This window comes from Candoia aspera, chromosome 10, assembly GCF_035149785.1.
Source record: "Candoia aspera isolate rCanAsp1 chromosome 10, rCanAsp1.hap2, whole genome shotgun sequence".
Lineage (NCBI taxonomy): Eukaryota > Metazoa > Chordata > Lepidosauria > Squamata > Boidae > Candoia > Candoia aspera.
Genome location: NC_086162.1, coordinates 18,074,946 through 18,087,894, shown reverse-complemented (window position 1 = coordinate 18,087,894; position 12,949 = coordinate 18,074,946). Strand labels below are relative to the sequence as shown.

General features: G+C 45.9%; 1 protein-coding gene across 5 annotated transcripts in view; it reads left to right on the top strand.

Moving 5' to 3' along the window:
• GRAMD1A (GRAM domain containing 1A) overlaps positions 1–12,949 on the top strand; it is a 47,598-nt gene continuing 34,649 nt past the window's right edge. For 2 of the 5 annotated variants that reach the window (XM_063311835.1, XM_063311834.1), the window contains exon 1: positions 1–134. In XM_063311835.1, the coding sequence (XP_063167905.1) occupies positions 127–134 (8 nt within the window). In that variant the 5' untranslated portion in view covers positions 1–126. Of the gene's footprint in view, positions 135–10,492; positions 10,984–12,949 lie in introns of those variants that run through there. The other 3 variants (XM_063311833.1, XM_063311832.1, XM_063311831.1) reach the window with 2 other exon arrangements.

Here is a 12,949-nt window from a genome sequence, read left to right as displayed (position 1 = left end):
GCCTGCCTCTTCCTCCGCGCGGCGCAGCGGGGCCGCCGGCCGGGACCTCGCTCGCCTCTCCATCCCGGCCGGGCGGGGGAGGGGGGCGTCCGCCCGCCCCCCGCCCCGCACTTGCCGCGCCGGGCTATGTTCGAGTAAGGAACGCGCCGCAGGGGAGGAGGGGGCGGCGGCGGGCGGATGCCGGGCTGGCCGAGCTTGCGGATGGCGGGGAGCCGGCGCACAGCCCGGCCGCCCGGGCGGGGAGGGGGAGGCGGGGGGCCGGGCGCGGGGGAAGCGGGCTCCGCTGCGGCTGGGGGAGCAGGCAGAGGGGGCGGTCCGGGCGGGGAGGCGGCACCGGAGGCCCGCGCAGTCCTCGGCGATCGCCGGCAGGGTTCGCTCTGCGTCCGCCGGCTTTGCGCCTCGCGAGTGGGGTTGGTCCCTTGTCAGCTGGCGGAGGGATGGAGGGAGAGATGGAGGGACAAAGGAGCTGGCGGGCGGGGGGGAGGTGGAAGGGAGTGCGTGGCATCCTTGCGAAGGCGGCGGTTGTTTTGGAGCGGGGGGGGGGTTGCCGATTCTGGTTGGCGGATTGCAGAAAGGAAGGAGCCAAGAAGCGCAGCCGGGAGGAGAACAGGCACACGCCTCCCTTCTTCCCCCAGTCCCCCCCCACCCCCGAGGCTGGTCTCTCTAATTCCCGGAAAAGACTGGCGAGGGCCAGTCTGTGTGTGCGCGTGCCCCTGTGTAAATTTGCAAGCTCTTCCTCGGAGACTGGGTTGAGAGAGGGTTCAGAGCAGGCTGGCCCTGCCCCTTCTCCTCCTCCTCCCTCCGCGTCTCCCCACACGGGGTTCGTTCGACCCACTCGCCGTCTCCTGCTGGGGCAGCGGCGATTCGCTGCCGGCCGTCCTCCGCGTTGTGTAGCGCCTTTGTTGCGCGGGTGCGTGCAGGTCTCCTCCGCGCCTGTGTGGGCTGGCGGGTGCGCGCGCGGGCTCGAGAACCCCGCGGCCGGTCCTTTTCCAGTCCCGACGTTAGCGGACCACATTGCCCATCTTCCCCAGCCTGCAGAGATAACCAGCTGTTGGATGTTGGAGCTCAATATCCGGAAGGCGCCAGAACGGGGAGGCTGGGTTCGTACCACTCAGCAACAAACCCAGGGGATGCATTCACACAGCTCGCTAATCTTGGCTTCTTAAACCTGGTTAGGTTTTCTGTGGCTTCATATCTTGTGTGAGGCCAGGCTGTTTGGTTAGTGTACGGTTCGGTATATTTTGTGAAATTGAATTCCTAGGTTATATGCATTGGGTAAACGCAGCCTCCCATTCTCTTTTTTTTCCAGCTTTTGAACTGATTTTTTTCTGTCCCAATATCGCACAGGCTACTGATGTTCCCTGCTGCTCCCTCCTCACCCCCAACCCCCACAAAGGTAGAGGTTGCAACAGGAAGAATGCCAGCCAGTTCTTGGACTATCTTGACTTTTTGATCTGTGTGTCAACTGATGTGTGAACAAACAGACATACTACCTGCTTTTGAGCAAATGTATGTGGTTTTGGCTTGTGCTGAGACAGGAGCACTCTTGCATCAGAACACCTGAGATTCCCTTTCTACTCTGGAGAAACATCATTAGCATCTTGGGCAAAGCAGCCAGCTTGTGGGAATCTTGAAACATATTTTTAGCAACTGAAGGAGTTGAATATAACATTGTACAGTAAAGAGAGTCTCCAGAGGCATTGGGTTTATCTGCCCAAGCTTCTAATTTATGTGCTGTGTGGTTATTCATATGGGAGAGGAAGATGAATTCAAAAGATCTGAAAAGCTGTATTTGAGAGTACAGGTAGACCTTGCTTAACAACCATAATTGAGATCAGAATATTGATTGCTGAGCAAAGTGGTCATTAAGTGAATCCGACCCAATTTTACAACCTTTTTTGTGGCAGTCATTAAGCAAATCACAGCAGGTGTTAAGCGAACCACGTGGTGGTTAAGCAAAGCATGTGGTTCCCCACAGATTATGCTTGACAGAAGCTGGCCAGGAAGGTTGAAAATGGCGATCACGTGACCATGTGATGCTGTGACGGTCATAAATGCGAACCTATTGCCAAGGGCCCAAATCGCAATCACGTGACTGGGGTGGAAAATGCTGCGACGGTTGTAAGTGTGAGGACCGGTCGTAAGCCGTTTTTTACAACACCATTGTAAGTCCGAACTATCACTAAACGAATGGTTAAGAGACAATTATCTGTAATCTATAAAAGAAAACACTGTAATGTACTTTTTGGGGTCTTTAAGGTGCCACAAATATCTTCATTGTTTTTGAATGGTGTGGACTATTCTCAAAGTTTTGAGCACCTTATTCAAAACCCTGCAGGCCAGTCGTATGATTTTATTTAATTATTTGTTTGTTTGTTTTCTATCCTGTCTTTATTATTTTTATAAATATCTCAAGGTGGAGAACATCCCTATTACTCCTTTCTCCTCCTATTTCCCCCACAACAACAACCCTGTGAGGTGGGTTGGGCTGAGAGGGAGCGACTGGCCCAAGGTCACCTAGCCGGCTTTCAGGCCTAAGGCGGGACTAGAACTCTCAGCCTCCTGGTTTCTAGCCTTGTGCCTTACCCACTAGACCAAACTGGCTCTCCATACATTTTGAATGTGTGAAGGTCATAGAATCATTGGGGTGCCAGAAGGTCACTGGTTTGATTCACACAGCCCACTTAAGGATATCAGTTACGAACCCAGCAGCTATAGCTGCAAATATATTCAAATGCTAGGTTTCGGGCAGGGGGGTATTTTTGCTTTTTGTCTTTGCTTAGTTACTCTGTGGCTTGGCATGTTGGGTAAAACCAGGTCATTTGGTTAATGGATGGTTCAATATATTGTGAAATTCCCCAAATGTAAGTAGGTGGTGCATGTTGTGTGAACACACAACCTTTGGCCCCATGGCAGGTTCCTTTTCATGTTAATCTGGGTATAGATCAATTCACATTTTTAGGCCTCAAGAGAAAACAAGGTCATTAAAATCCAGGTATTAACAAATTAGAAGTGTCATGTGTTAAGGAAAAGAGACTGTCTCTAGTCCATCCTTGTGGAACATTATTTTTTGCTCCCAAAGAAATGAATTTTAATCAACATGAAGTTAGACTCATCCACTGAGGTTCCTTTCTCACATTACTGAAAAAGATACATCCCTTCAATTGCACTGTGGGTAAACTTTTTTTTTTGCACTTTAAAAGGCCATTTGTGTGCTTAAATTACCCAGTAGACACAAGCTTGGGAGCTTAGAGACAATCCTTTTACAGAAAAATCATCATTGGCCCAGGAGGCAGATCAGCCTTTACTAAAACTTAAAGCAAGATTTTGCAGGGGGTGCTCACTCCTGAGGTTCCAAGCTGAATTGGCTAAAATAGCTTCCTTAACTTGAATAAATATGAGTTTTGTCTCAGTGATGCAATTGGACGTTGATAGCTGTGCTTGGGATAGATGCAGCCTCCTTATCTATGAGTAGCTTCTGTGGAGCAGGACGAATGTTTCTATCACTTAGCAGTGTGGGCAGGGGGGTTTCAAGCAAGATCTTGTATCTCCAGATGGTTAGAATCTCCTCCTGTCTACAGTTGACCCTTGATTGTGCAATTGGATTACTTTGCTTCACTTGAACTGTTCAGGCTTTCAGCTGATTGCCTGTGCCCAGGAAAGCATGAAAAGGGTGCCTTGGCACAACTCTCTTCTTCCCTCCCAACATCTGTACCGCATAATCCAGAAGATAAATTCTGGAGTCCAGGCCCATGTTGCTAGAACTGCATGTGATTTGGGGGCTGTATTCATACAACTGCATAACCTAGTCAGCTACCAGCCTGACATCTGCAGAACATGTGGAATTTTTGGTGCTCTCTGAGCTTGGTTGTTTGTTTGCAGATGTTTCATTACCCAACTAGGTAGCACCATCGGTGCAATGACATTACCTACTTGAGTAATGACACCTCTGCAAGCAAGCACCAAGAACTCCACCATTCAACCCAGAGCTACAGATGTTCTCTTCTATTTGCAGAACATGCTGGGCCTGGTTACTGTTAACTTGGATCCTTGTTTTAATGACCTGGATAGGTTGTGCAAAGCTGTGCCATTGGGTTAGTGTATAGGAAATCCAGAAACACGTGCTGCATTAACCAAGCCTAACAGCCGAATTCCAGAATACTTTGCAGAAGAACACGGGAATCTTCTTTTGGCTTATTTGTCATTTCATTAGTGCCCCCCCTGGACAAGCGTGAACTATCTTTTTGTGGTCAGGAGCTGTAATTAATGGGATGGGGGGAGAGTGAGTGTTGGAATGAGAGGGCAGTGATGTTAAAGATGATAAGGCCATTTAACATGGGTGGCCAGAAGTAGAATTATCTATTTTGTTCCTGGTCTGGGGAAAGGGAGATCTTTGTGTTTCAAACAAGCCTTTGCTATGTGTAGCTTTTGTGTGTGCTTTGGCTTAAAATGAAGGGAAAGTGCTGTTGATTGGAAAGGGTCCCCGGAGCCAAAAAAAGATTTAAGGGACAACATCTGGGTCTACACCCTCAGGTTGCTCATTCCTGTCCTGAAACCAAAGCTCAAAGTGGCCAAAGGGAATACTTGCCTCAGCTTGTTAGCTTGACCCTACAGGGATGTTTTGTGAGCGCTGGGCTATGCTGAGAGCCCTCCAGGGGGGATTCAGAACCTTGCAGTATAGGAATTAGCCCCCCCCCCCATGCCTTCTGCTTCCAAAGGTACTGCCTGGAGCTGAGAGCAAGGAAAGGAGACCCTTAGGAAGACCCTTTTGGGGGAGATGGGCGGTAGCAAAATTTGAATAATAATAATAATAATAAACTTGTTCCAGACTCCTGGGTAGCATCTTGTCCATCTAATTTCTGGGAATGTGGTCTCTAGCTGTGCAACATCCATGATCCAAATACCCGTGCTCCTCCCTGTTCCGTTGGGGGTTCTGAACCATCACGGCCTGTTTGCTGTTTATAGCACACCAACCCTTTGGTTCCTGTGCTGTGCAGCTCCCAACCACATCCTCCCTGAAGATGCACATATGGTGTGTGAACGGGGGAGGAGACAGCTCAGTACTGTAAAAGGTCAACCCCAGGAAGTCAGGGTCAACAGCATTACCATGTTGCTAGCACAGACTGTTATGACTGCAGTGAGCATGGGAGGAAGTGGGGGGGGGGAGGTCAATTCCTTCTTCCTTCCTCTCCCACTTCTAGTAAATGCAACATCACCCTGGGTTATTCTGCCTCTGCAAATAACTTTATGGCCTTCCGTTGGCTGACCAGGAGATTTCTCTGCGGTCCAGCTTGGTTTCCATTCCAACAATCATATAGAACAGTGTTTTTCAATCTTGGCAACTTTCAGATGTGTGGACTTCAACTCCTGGAATTCCCCAGGCAGCATGGCTAGCTGGGAAATTCTGGGAGGTGGTCCATACATCTTAAAGTTCCCAAGGTTGAAAAATACTGATATAGCAGGTTGGAAAGAGAGTCTGTGTAGGGTGCAGGACTCTTTCAGTCAGTCTGTCTGTCTGCAAGTCTGTGCTCCAAAATCAGAACAGACAGGATCAAATTTAGTCTGGCAGGAGAAAGATGGAGTTTAATAATAACAGCAACAACAATAATGATTAAACTTGTATGCCACCCAACTCCCAGCAATTATGAATGGCCCAGATCTGGCCGGGGGCTGCAGAGAAAAAAATTCCCACTGCATCCCTGGGGGGGGGGGGCAGTTAAGTATGGTGCTAGTGACTCCATTCTTGAGGCTCCCATCTTCCTCTTTCTTGGCCTTGTGACTGAGAGGCAACCCATTCCATGCTTCTTAGTGTACAATAGACACAGACGCAACACGATGGAGAACAGAAATTCACATCAAGACAATACTTATGGACCTACATTTACTAGAGCTTCACGCAAAAGCGCATGCTAACAGAGGCAACACATGTGCTACCCCTCAACAGGCAACATATATGCACATAGCTTGATTTCTCCCTGGGGGGAAAGTGCATGGGTATGTACATACACGTACACTCTTGACATGTTTTGTCACACAGAAGGAAATACAGATGCCTTCAGGGGCCAGGGCTGGAAAAGAGGTTGGGAAGAATTCAGAAGCCATGCTCTGTAGGCTTTCCCACACACACCTTATGTGTTGCATCACCATCTGGCATGAAACAATAAGTGCACCTTCTTGAGTACCTGCGATCTAGCAAATCTTGCTTAACCACAACCCTCAGAGGCCCTACTTGGCATGGCCAGTGATATCTGGAGGAGGGAATGATAGGAGTTGGTTGGGCTCAAAAAAATTAAACTATCCTGGCCTGGCATCTGTTCTGTGCAATAAGACCTGGCTATTTTTTTGCTTGCATGTACCTCCTTTCCCATATTTGGGGTGGGGGCTGGGGGTTGCAATTAGGAGCTACCCTAGTGGTGGTGGTGGGGCCCTCCAGCAAAGGTTTCACAGGCACAAGACAATAAAGTATAAGGATACTTCAGATTTCTGTGGGATGGAAATAATTAGGCAGAATAGCCTTTTCAAAGTTAGCATCTTTGCATTCTTGTTAAGTATAAAGGAATATTTCTGAAATAACTGGGTTTTTGTTTCATAGTCCAGGAATAAAACCAAAGATAAAACAGAGGACATCAGCAATGTAATTCCAGGAGGTTCCTGGGAAATAATGCCAAAAAGGACTTTTAAGTGGCCAGTGTGCTAGAACCAGCTAGAATTTTAGGGGGTGGGAGTGGATTCCTCTAGTACAGTGTTTCTCAACCTAAGAAACTTTTAAGATATGTGGACTTCAACTCCCAGAATTATCCATGCTGGCTGGGGAATTCTGGGAGTTGAAGTCCACACATCTTAAAGTTGCAAGGTTGAAAAAAACTGCTCTAGTAGTTCAGCCTTGCTGGCCATCCCCTTTTCTAAAACACTCAGTTTCTTTTTTCACTCTTAAACCACGACTTTAACCAGTGTGAGTATAGCAAGGGTGAGGAGATCGGCAACTTGTGGCCTCGTGGTCCATGTAACACTTGGCTGTCAGACAGGCAGTCAGTTTCAATCTTGTGGCAGGTTGGATCCTGCTGGGTTGTCAGAATGAAAAAGAGGATAAACCAGTGGCAGAAAAAGATGGGAAAGTGTGGGCCCACCCTGCACGCTTTGGCCCTGCCCATTCCTTATAGGTTGTTTTTGGTACATTCCTTGGGAGCAAATGTGTGCCTTAAGTTGGAAAAGTTTCCCTGTTCTTGACCAAGAATCTTTGTGCAATGCTGAGGGATGCCAAGGAGATGCTCCAGCATCAACGCCATTTTCTCACCTGCTGATCATCCCAGGCCCTTCAGAGCAACTGGTGGTGAGGTGCTGCGGGTCCTCTGCTCCTAAGCAGCCCTCCAGATTAGCTGCACTAGAAGTCGCCCCACCTTGCCATTCCATTCTGGAATCAATTCAGTAGGAATAGCTTGCTCTGAACTAAAAATGGGTGCCTCTCTACTCTCCCAGCAGCAGCAACGGGGTGAACTGGTGTGATTGATTGGCTGGGAGCTATATCACTGGTTCCAGAAGCTGGTATTTAGTGGCAGGGTTCACACAGCACCCTTCTCCAGGTGAGCTGCAGACTTAGTGGCTACATTCACACCCCATAACCAGCTCTTTTTTAATAATAATTTTATTGAAGATGATATTATACAAATAAAACTAATGCAGTCTATATAATATCAAAATACATAAAAAAGGAAGAAAAATATTTTTTTAAAAAAAATTAAAAAGTGCAGAAAAAGAAAAAAAATCTCCCCCTTCATCCCCAGCAAGCATAATTAACAACTTATCACTCTCTTTTAAAGAAAAACCACACATCTGTTCATCCCATATCCTCACTCCATTCTCTACATAGCAATCTTAAAAACCTCATCTCTCCATCGTAATCCGCAAAAGTCCATTAAGGGCTATCAAAATAACAATATAACTATTACAAACTATATCTACTAAACCCACTTTGAATCCTTCCTTTTATATTTATGTTTCTGTTTAAACATATCCCCCCTATTTCCTTTCTTCATAAACAAAATATTTAAAACATCATCATGCACCCCTTACCAAGCTCAATGAACCTGAACTTAGCTTAGCTTATTTTGGGGTGAGGTGGGGGTGGAACCTAGCAAGTTGTTTCAATCTTGGCTGTGTGGGTAGTTCACGGCTCAGTGGATTCTGCAAACCCAGAAAACCAATTAAGTCAGTGACCAACCTTGCAAAAGAAAAAAAAAGAAAATGAAAGTCTGAATTCTGATTCACAGGCATGACCTATCACGGGTAGCTCAGTCCCCATCAATAAAAATGTGAAGCTGGATTTTTTTCCCTACTTGCCTCCCACACATTACTTTACACTTAGACTGAAAGGCATTTCGCATCTTACTGCATGGTCCTCCAATTGGCAGAGACCCTACTGAGCTCCTTGCAATGCCTTCTTTTTTAAAAAACACCCTTAATAATGTGAGATTGTCACATTATTAAGTTACATCTGAACTTCCTTGTTCAGATGTAACTAATCCCGGATAAATACCTTAAGAGCACTGGGACTGGTTGATCATAGGGGAAGCTGAAACTTTTTGGCACCATGCAGGTCTTGATCTGATTTACCTGGGACATTTCCAGTGATTATAACTCTCAAGATTTCCAGGCAGTTTTCAGATTTCACACCCACTTGGGTGGACCTGCCCAGGACATATAATAATTACTCCAGGCTTGGGGGTTGCAGAAGGCGCAGGCAAGCAGGAAAGGTGTGTAACTGAACAACAATTAGTGCTCACTTATCTAAACAAATAGAAGCATAACATAAACAGAGATCATGTTTATGTTTATATTATACATTATAATTAGAGTATGATACATTTTAATCATTTCTATGCCACTTCTCGCTATAGCAAATCACAAAGCCGTTTACAGTAGCCAAAACATTGCTCCAGAAGCAAACAGCAAAGTCCATCTAAAAAGGAAATAAAAACAGAGCATAGTGAGATTAAAAAAAACCAAGCATAAACAAGATGAAGCCAGGATATGTATGAGGTAAAATAAAACAGGAGCAAAATATTTCTTTGAACAGTTACTGTTGGTTTACTTGTTTATTTATCTGTCACATTTGCATAGCTGCCATCTCATGTAGAGACTGGGCAGAGTACATAATGAAGTGAGATACATAAAAACCATTGGAAGCAGCCAATTTAAATTAAAAAGAGAAAAAACAAAATAAAAGAGAAAATGGCAGAAAAGCATACAAGAGTGCATTCAATTAACTATCAGCTAGCCATCTAGCAGGCTCCACTCTATCATGGGATCCCTAAGCCAGTGGGTAGAACCATGTTTTAAAGGGCTTCTGCAAGGCCATGTTAATGGCTGGGGAAGATAGATGTAAAAAGATGGGTTTCTAAGAAATGCTTTCAGAATGCCAGGTTTGAAACCTGGCAGAAGGTTGCTCTGGGGCCAACAGATCCAGGTTTCTGGATTTGGAGCCAATTCCCCTTCTTTCCACCATGTTGATTTGCTGTTGTGAAGATAACGTAAGGGATGATGCCATGAGCTCCTTTGATCAGGAATGGGCAACCTATGGCTGAGGGCCACACTTAGAATTTGGGGACAGGGTCACAAAGGAAGAAGAACCCACCCTAAGTGGGATGTTTTGGGAACTTGGTCTTTTAATAGCAGTGTGTTTATTTTTTGTTTTATTTAGTTTAAGTGTTTATTTAGTTTATTTTAGTTTTTATTTATTTCCCACCCAAAAGGGTGGGAAACTGTGTCTTTGGTTTTTAGCAACCAGGATCAGAAGGGGTTCTAAGGACTGGAAAAGGGGAAATAATAATAATAATAATAGTAATAATGATGATGATGATGATGCTCCTTTAGAAAATACTGGGACTTATTCCAAAATACAGGGACTTACAGATCGAAGTTGAACACTTATGGAAAAAGAAGTCTGCTGTTATATCAATCATGATTGGAGCCTTTGGAACAATACCTAAAGGACTCCTTTGATATTTGGAAATTTTGAATTTATCGGACCTGAACTCCCTAATTTTACAAAAAAAAAAAAAGTCCTCCTAGGAACTGCTTGTTTTCTCAGACACTACTTTTATAATTCTTAGGTCCTTGGTTAGGAGTTGAATTATTAGGCTCCATCGGTCTTAGATTGTGAATTTAATTGTAGATTACTACTACTACTAATACGGCTGCTTTGGGGGAGGTCTAGTGACAAATCTGTTCCCACTCCCAGTCCAAAGTTGTGTAAGGCCATCTGTGGAATGGGTGGTGGGGAGGCTTACCAGGCCAGTCCAAGGAAATTAGGAGCCACGGGCAGTGCCATTTTCATTCAGATGGCCCAGTCCTGTTGGCCATGCCAGTGGGCTTCAGATGTGGCTGTTCCTGCTTGAGTTTGAGAACCCAGGAACTGAAATGCTGTTCATGGAACTGAGCAATGCAGTGAAGGAGGCTGGCAGGATGTGCCTTTCTGGAGCGAAAATGTGGGTCCCCGCCTGCTTTTTTTTGTGTGTGTGTGTCAGATACTTGGTTCCTTTTCCTATTCATGCCTTGGGAGCAAAGGACCCAAACAGATTCTTGGGGGAGGAGCATATGGAGGTGGGTCTGGCCAAACGGATGTTCCCTGAAGAAGCTGGAGTGCAATAGGGTGAGCGAAGATCCTTCAAAACCCTGGTTTGTCTGTAATGTTCCCCCCGCTGCCCCAAAGCAGCTGTTCAGCGTAAAATAACCACCTGCTGCAAGCATTTGTCGGGATAGGACAGGAACGAGGGAAGTGAGAGCTAAACTAAGTGGATGATGCACACACAGCCAGAGAAGAGCAGGTGGTCTTCAGCCTGCAGCAACAATTTGCTTGGTCTCCTCCTCTCTCCCTTTCTTGTTCTGCTCTCCCCACCAATATTTGTCTTTCATGCATTTTCCTCCCCTCTCTTTCTTCCTTGCTCTCGTTTGTACCAGGACTCAAGGCAGATCCCCGGGTGGCCGGTAAGTTCCCTGCTAGATTGGGGGCTTGGGGAGTGGAGGGTGTGCGCATGAGCATGATGGAGGAAGTGGGGATGTTCTTGCTCCCCATGCTTGAAAGATCATGTGCTAGAGAAAGGCTGGCCTTGCATGGGTTTGAAGGCTAAAAGCCCCACTCCAAGGGGGTGGGGATGCCATCTTAACCTACCTCTTTCCATCACGCCTGGCCCTGAAGTTTAAGAGCTTACTGTGTTGTCTCAACTGAAGTGACCTCCAGTCTGGAAGCTGGAATCATTTAGCCCATTGTTTCTCAACCTTGCCAATGTGAAGATGTGTGGACTTCAACTCCCAAGCTGTGCTGGCTGGGGAATTCTGGGAGCTGAAGTCCACACATCTTCAAGTTGCCCAGGTTGAGAAACTCTGCACCAGCCAGTGCACCCTCTGGGAAGCAACTCAAAGAACTCTAATTTGTATTTATGCTCCCAAGCTTCAACTTCTTATAAATACGGAGAACAGACTAAACAGGAATCAGCATCTCGTGAAGCTTTCAAAAATAGGTAAATGCAGTAAGATGTTCTGCAGTCTATTCCTCTTAGGGTTTCCGACAATTTCTGAAGCCCACCCACTCCTTGAGTTGTCTTTGGATCTGGACTTGGCAGCTGTTGGCTGGGGAATTCTGGGAGTTGAAGTCCACCCATCTGAAAGTTGCCCAGGTTGAGAAACACTGGGTTAATCTCTGATTGTAGGTTTCAAGCCTGGATTTCTTTAAATCGAGGTTAGTCCTCTTTTGGAGACAGGCATGTCAGAAGCGAAGATAGCAGTGCTGTTTTGAGGAAGGATGAGATGCCAAGCTAGTAGACATTTATAATCCTGTCCTTCTATACTGTATGTGTTTGAAATAATGACCGCCCTAAAACAGTGATTCACAAGCCAGGTTGTCATATACGTCTCTTTTTGGCACACTGATGGCTGGGAAAGGAGGGGAAAAAAAGAAAGGTGACTTCCTTCCAGTTTTCTTCCTTGTTCATCAAAGGGGCATCTTCATAAGCTAGCAAGCAAATACCTGTCTACCAGCTTGCCAGACTTATAATGCTTCCCCTCTCTTTAGGAGACCAAGTCTCATTTCATTAACCCGCTTGTTGCAGTTGGAAAGGACTAAATAGATATTGGGCATTGGCAGCTAATAGGTTGTCCTTTTGCGACAAGGCTCACTTACTTGATATCTATTATTATGGATTAGTTTTGCCTTCTTACCCACTCTCCTTACGGATCCTAGAGTGTACTGAAGTGCTAAAGACCATAAGGCTTGCTACTCCACTTAACATTTGAATGACTGGAGAAATGTCCACGATTTTTTGAAGCATTCAAACCGCTTTAATCATGAAAATAGGAATGTTTTTTTTTTAAAGTTGCCAAGAGGCTTATAATTGAAAGGAGCAGGCTGTTTCTTTCTAATGACATTTGCACACCATCCCAGAACATAAACCTTCTTTGGGCAGCTTAGAATAAACAAACAGAAAAGCAATTTCACGTAAGACCATAAAATCCAACATTAATGTTAAAGCAAACAAGCAGAAAACAGAAGTGAGGAATGGCTGGATTCCAGAAAGTCCAGCAGTTTGTTGCAGTTTTCAATTGTTGGAAGCCCTCAACCAATGACCTCCCAACTTCTGGAGGTCCCCCTTAGGAAGGTCAGCCTCACCGGTTCTCTACTTCAAAGGCTTCTCCTCAAGTTGGTCAAAATGAGGATCCAATGTTATCAGGGGCATTATGGGAAAGGGAGGGGGACCAGGGAAAGACAGCTGGTTCCACTCCAGCTCTTGTGGATTTAACTCCCAACATTCCTCATCATTGGCCATGGTGCCTACAAATGCAGCCAGTTACAGAGAACCATGTGGCACTGTGGTGAAGGCGTTGGACTGGTAGTGGGAAGACATAGGTTCCAGTCCATTTTCAGCTGTTGAAGTTCACTTGGAATTAGGTTCTAGTC